Source organism: Lygodium microphyllum, chromosome 22, assembly GCF_053477565.2.
Source record: "Lygodium microphyllum isolate KBCC chromosome 22, Lygodium_microphyllum_v1.1.10, whole genome shotgun sequence".
NCBI lineage: Eukaryota > Viridiplantae > Streptophyta > Polypodiopsida > Schizaeales > Lygodiaceae > Lygodium > Lygodium microphyllum.
Genome location: NC_141156.1, coordinates 101,401,812 through 101,408,752, shown reverse-complemented (window position 1 = coordinate 101,408,752; position 6,941 = coordinate 101,401,812). Strand labels below are relative to the sequence as shown.

At 39.5% G+C, this 6,941-nt stretch overlaps 1 protein-coding gene across 1 annotated transcript; it reads left to right on the top strand.

Annotated features, from left to right (window-relative positions):
• The first annotated feature begins 2,001 nt into the window (after positions 1-2,001).
• Positions 2,002-5,843, top strand: LOC148017448 (uncharacterized). Its single transcript, XM_087662883.1, has 4 exons — positions 2,002-2,984; positions 3,064-3,207; positions 3,339-4,019; positions 4,139-5,843. Exons 1-4 carry the CDS (start codon positions 2,604-2,606, stop codon positions 5,318-5,320), a joined length of 2,388 nt encoding a protein of 795 aa, XP_087519009.1. The 5' UTR covers positions 2,002-2,603; the 3' UTR covers positions 5,321-5,843.
• The last annotated feature ends 1,098 nt before the right edge of the window (positions 5,844-6,941 follow it).

Genomic DNA, 6,941 nt, shown 5'->3' with positions numbered 1-6,941 from the left:
TTGCTTCTTCGTGTTGGCACATCATACATGGACTTGACAAAATATACAAGTCCTTTTAGAAAACCCAAGCTTATTCTTACATTCAATTAAATAGGGAGACCATTGCCAATTTGGGCCCCTTACCTAACATCGATGTTGATGTTAGGTGAATAGAAATTTAATAGAGATATATTGCAACTTTCAAGTCACATTACTAAAAAATAAAACCATGAATAAAAGATTATGCTTGTTAAGGTTGAAGACTTTGTTAGAGAAACCCAAAAAATTTGTCCCAAGAGTAACCCTCATATATTCTATATGATGATACCCTATGCATAACTTATAAGGAAAGGACAATGAAATGATGTATGTAGTAGAAAGTGAGGCATGCCCAAATCCTTTAAAAAAGTATAAAACACTATTATTCACTAGTCAAGTAGGGGCCTTGATAGCCCCATGATCTACATCTTATGAGTCTAACTTCAACCATGCTGCCTCCAAACAAAAGGCAAAATTCTAGACTTTTTAAAAGATGAGAATGTACTATGATTGCATAATAATCTCAAGTATTAGCTGGGTGAAAACATACAAAAAGACCAATCTCTAGGGAAAAGAGAGAGAGAGAGAGAGAGAGAGAGAGAGAGAGAGAGAGAGGATGTAGCTCAATTGGTATGTTGAACAAATGGTGACCAAAAGGTCTTTAATTCAATTCCTAGACCCTGTAACAAGGTCTTGCACCTATTCTTATTATACCATTTCAACACTAATTAGAACAAATCCTAATGGCCTTGATCAAATCAATAGCGTTTTATCCCTATACTTGAACCCTTAGTCGGGAGGACTACAAAAAATTACCAAATAACCCTTTTATGCAAGAGTAGCAAATAAAAGAAAATGTAGCATTGGTTGGCAAAGATTGCTAAAGGGTATATGAGCCCAAGGGTTTACTAATTATTCCAACATGGAGCAATCCAATTCGCAGATTATCTTCCCTTACATGGAATGAAAGTTTATATTGATCTTGATAACTTTGGCTAACTAAAAAGTATGCCCATTTTGATATAGTGTTTCACTTTTAATGCCCCCGTAGTCCCAATTTTGAAGGAACCCTATGCCAATATATGGGGCATATGCCAAATGTGAAAGAGGATATCCCAAAGAGTAAGCTAGGGAGGAGGATATTCCAAAGAGTACAATAGGGAGGTGAATCCACATAGGAAGTTGTAATCATTTTAACTCAATGTTTTTCCGCCATGTAGCAGCGACAACATCGTGACTAACAATAGTTTTGCATGTGCCTAGCTTGTCGTAGCCATTCTAAAAGGGGATGTAGAAGTTCTAATCATTTTTCATTGCGGGGAACTGTGCTCTCCTAGCCATGCAGTAATGACAACAGCATGACATCGTATAAGAGAGTTGCTCGTTGCCTAGCTTGTTGCAACTAATTTTCGGCCACTCGAGGGGGGGGGGGGGGGGGGGGGGCAGGCACTTCTAGTTCTCCCTTGGTGCAAAATATGACCATGCGGTTGTGCTCTATTGTAGAGCTTGTGATAGTGTCATTACTTTCTAGAGTTCGAGAAATGGGGATTTGTATGTGGGACAATCCTTGGTAACTTGAAATTTTTTTGTGGAGGGAAAGGCCATGTTATTATTCCTATTTATTAGTGGTGTAAATAGTACCACGAGTTCCTACCAGGTAGCTACCCCATACCTAGGCTTTTGGAGTGGGGGGGGGGGGACCAGGGGTGTAGGTAGAGGACCACTTTGTAGGAGTTCATGATGTTTGTCAATAGACTTTTGAGAAATGGGGACTCATGTGTGGGAAAATTGTGTAAAATCATATTCAAATTTAATTTTAGTTAGAATTAGAATTAAGCTAGGAGGCCAAAAGACTAAGCCCAAATATTATTACCCTTTTATTACATATTTTCACAGAATGTCCAAAAATTGAGTTTTTTTATTTTCAAAAACTTTTGGGAAGGCTCCTTCTAAGAAGAGCTTTAATAAGCGCTGCCTTAAGGTCCAATTCTGAGCTCGCAAAGGAATTCTTCTCTTCTATAAGAAGAAGAAGGAGAAGCAGCAGCAGCAGCAGCAGCACGAGCAGCATCCCTTGCACACCCAAGAAGAGGAAGAGGGAACATCCCCTGCGCACCCAAGAAGAGGGGCGAAGAAGCCTTCTGCCCTTGCCGAATGTAGCTCCTGCAGAAGCATTCGGCCCTTTATCAGGAAGAAGCGGGGCATAACATTCCTTCCATCAATAAAAGACCGTAGTATCCCTGGAGGCAAGAAGGGCGCCATAACATTCCTTCCATCAATAAAAGACCCGTAGCATCCCTGCAGGCATTCATCTTGCTTTGCGTTCAATCAAAAATTCAATTTAGCTTGTGCGTTTTGGAGGAATGGGAGAGATTTCCTCTCAGAGAACGCTCCTTTCTTTGTCTGTGGATTAAGAAGCAGAATCACAGGCCTAAGTTGCTGGTTGGACCGGAATGTCAAGGAATTGAGGAAATCCAGTACTGGTCCATTACGTCTCTTCATGGTTTTATGGTTTTGAGGACATACTTGTACAGGGATTGGGTGTGCTCTCTTTGCCTGGAATTACATCTGTCCTTGTGTCTGGCATCATGATAGTCAAGATGATGAAATGGCGACCGTGGCTGTCCTCTCCTACCAAGAAATTTGAGGTTAAACTTACGGTGCACAGCCTGGAAGGTCTCTCCTGTGTGACATCAGGGAAAAGCAGCGAGCTGCAAGGTGGCCCATTGGGTGTGAGCTGTGCGCGCAGCAATGTTGGCAAGGTTGGTGTTCATGTGAAGTGGAGGGGCTCAAGGGGCACCCTGGGGTCTCGCTTCAGGAGGAGCCTCAAAAGGGCAAAGACTGCAGAGAAACTGCCTGAAGATGGTCCTCTTCTGAAGTGGGAAGAGGAGTTTGCACATGTTTGTGTTCTTTCAATGGGAAGGAATGGCCACTTTGTGCCCTGGGACATCTACTTTGTGGTTACCCAGGTATCTTAAGTTTCTGGTCCTGTGTCATTGCTAATCTTTAATATCATCTTATCTCAGAATTGGCTCTTTGTATTTGCAGGCTGGATTAAAATCAAAGCGGATAGTTTTGGGGATGGCTACACTCAATATTGCTGAGTTTGCAGCCTCAGCTATGAACAAAAGGCAAACTCTGAAAATTCCAGTTTTGTATACCAGTGGAGTAGCAAGCCAAATCACCCTTGCAGTGAGCTCTCCTTTCATTTTATTTGCGATGGGTTCCATAATTTAGATTAAAAATACATCTATATGTTTAGGGCAATGGCATCTGTGTTTGTCATCAAGTCAATGTTTGATGTGTATGTGATAACTTTACAGGTCTCTGTGGAAGTAGTGGAGCTAAGGACAGTTGAACATTCTGTGTATGAATGTTTCATGGCACCCACATCACTGTGTATAAATGGCTCAGTAATTTGTGATTTAGACGATCAACAGCTTGGGGAGGTTGATGCTGTGGGTTTCCCGGGAGATGTGAATAACTTGTTGTCAAATGATGAGAAGGAGGCTTTTGGGCAGTTAGTGGGTGCCACTTTTATAGAGGACTTGTCTCCAAAAAGCACTAACAGTTCTGAGAACTCCAGGGACTCATTTGAGTCTGATGATTTTGAAGATTGGGGAGAAGAGGAAACTGGGACTGGAGAAGATCAGTATATCCCTACTTATGGACCTTTGGTAGGGGTAAACCTTGTTGTTGAAGGAGCACTCTCTCATTGCAAAGAACACAAACAAGTCCATGAAGAAGTAGCATCTATTTGGAACAGGCCCATACAGGAGGATCTTTCAAGAGGGCCCGATGACATGGCCTTGGCTGAGTTTGCAATTCAGACTCCATCCACAATGCAAAGCATTTTGGCATGGAGGAAGAGGAAACTGAACTTCAGGTCCCCTAAACAGAAAGGGCAACCATTGCTAAACAAAGATTATGGTGAAGATGGGGGAGATGATATTGACTTTGATAGAAGGTTAACAGGGTCTCCGATTGAGCCACTTACTCCTCTGGTATGCGTTTATGCTTTTATACGTGCACTCACAAACTAATGAATTCGAGAAATTTGTTCCATACTATTTTCAGTCTTTGATCATGGTTCACACGCTTAAAGTCACATTCTTGGTTTCAGTGTCAGGGCAGTGCTAATGGCATTCTGAGTCCATACGACTTTGGTGATGAATGTTTTGCCATTGGAAGCTGGGAAAAGAAGGATGTTTTCAGCAGGGATGGTCAGATGAAACTTTCAGGCAATGTGTTTTTTGCAACTATTGATCAACGAAATGAAAGGGCATCTGGTGAGAGTGCTTGTACTGCTCTGGTCGCTGTCATAGCAGCCTGGCTGCACCAGAATCCAAACCGGATGCCCATCAAAGCTGAATTTGACACACTAATTAGGGAAGGTTCTTCAGAATGGAGGAAACTGTGTGAGAATGAGGCTTTTAAAGATCGCTTTCCAGATAAACATTTTGATCTTGACACGGTACTTCAGTCTCAAGTTCGTCCTGTTGTGGAAGTTCCTGAGAGATCTTTTGTGGGGTTTTTTCAACCTGAGGGCCTTGGTGAGTCTTGTGATTTTCTGCATGGAGCAATGTCTTTTGATAAGATCTGGGAGGAGATCATTCATGGTAGCCCTGAACAGAGTTCTGAACCTGCCATCTATATTGTTAGCTGGAATGATCATTTCTTCATCTTAAAAGTGGAAGATGAGGTTTGTTACATAATTGACACCCTGGGTGAAAGACTATATGAGGGCTGCAATCAGGCTTACATGCTACGCTTTGACAAAGATACAATTATTTCCCATGTTCCTGTATCCAAAGAAGCCAAGCAAGGCCAAGCTGTGCATGATTCTTTGACATCACCTGGACGTGCTTCATCCTTGACCAAGACTGCTCCATGCAGGTCTCCATCACCTGGACGTGCTTCATCCTTGACCAAGACTGCTCCATGCAGGTCTCCATCTCGTAAGCCCATTCAATCTTCTAGACCTGTCACTAGTGGCACATCCAAATCATCCACTTCGGTTGTAATGAACTCTCCATCTTCACAGGGCTTTTGTTTACCTCAGGCCTCTAGTGTGGTTCCTCATCAAAAGGATGGGGCAGCCCAAGGTAGTTTGAATAATCATGGTGAAAAACGAGTGGTTTACAGGGGGAAGGATGCCTGTAAACACTTCATCAAGGGTTTCTTTGCTGCCTTGCCTCTGCGAGAGCTTGAGCTTGATGTCAAGAAAGGATTAACGGTAACAGTACATTTGCATCATCGACTTCAGATTGAATTTCACTATACACTGATTAGAAGCGCTGTGTAAATATATTTGTGAGATGAGCATTTGAGCCTTGCTCTATGCTGAGTGCTGTACTTATATAGTTGTGGGTCTTGAATTGAGGGTTCAATCTGTCAATTTTGCACTCAACATTCGAGCCTTGCTCTATGCTTAGTGCTGTCCTTATATAGTTGTAGATTTTGAACTGGGGGTTCAAGCTGTCAATTTTGTACAAAAGCCTTGACAAAGCCATGAAGCCTCAGGGTGAAGCCCCTTATATGGGGGTGGCAGTGTCAGAATTTTCCTCCTAAAATGAGAGGGCTTATATAGCATACAAAGTGGCTTGTGAATGGCCATCCTTCTAGAAACTTACTAGAACAATTCTTGGAGAGCATCTGTTGCTATCTTGTATGCTAGTAAATCTACAAAGTGTTGCTTTACTAGAACAATTCTTGGAGCTATCTTTAATAGTGAAGATACGTTTACTTGTCCTCAGTTTGACTACCAAGCTATCATTTGGTATTTTAAGGCTGAGGATTATTGTCACTTGCTCTTGGTGGTGCTTATAGTAGTTATAATGATATATATATATATATATATATATATATCTCTTTCTCTCTCTTTTTCTCTCTCTCTTTAACTTCTCTCCTCTCATTGATATAGGCATGTTTTGTCAAGTGAGTTTTATTTATATTTTTTAACAAAATTTTAATCAATCAAATAATGTTAAAAATATTTGATTTTACAAATTAATTTAAGTATTTATTTTTTGCTCAAAAAAATAATTTCACTATTTCATAATTAAATTAGCTAAGACAATTTGCAATCTAAGTATTTTTGAGTTTTTGTTAGCCTTTAAATTGGTATTATTTAACTAATGAATGCATAGTTTTTAATGGTATTACTAATATTAATGTTTATTAAAATGATTTAGGCTAAAATTTGTGACTAGGTATGTTTATCATTTATAACTTTTACATTTTGTATCAACTAATATTTCAATGTCCTTCGCTTGATATTATGAAATAATTAACTTGTACATTACACGTACATTTAAATTTGCATATTAGATTAATAATTAATAGAATGCTAAAAGTAATGCATCAAAAGTTCACATCTCCTTGAAATACTTGCAATTGTTTTTGATTGCACTGTCATGTGTCAAAAGCATAGTATTGCGTTCTATTAAAAGGCATCATAATAAAAACAATATTGGTAGCTATTCCTCAATCTTATTATTATTAGTCATTGAAAATTTTCAACTAGCATAATTGAAACATAAGACTAAAACATAATCCAAAACAATTGTCAGAAAGCCATAGGATACATCCATCATTGGCATATCTCAAAATTTTTGGCTAAACAACCATAATAAAGTATAAACTGTACATAAATCATGGTTGAACTATCAATGATATTCATAGAACACATTGTTGTTCATAAAATCATGTGAATACCATTGATAATTGATGATTGTCCATTGAAAATTGGCAAATGCTCTTTGATCATCATCATTTGATGATCGTACTTTGAGGATCATATGGTATGATAATACACTGGTGCAAATATACGGTTTTAGAGATGCAATGAAAACCATACACATCTACGTACCACTACAATGACTAGCACATTAAATAGTGATCCCATGGTAGAGATACTATTAGTA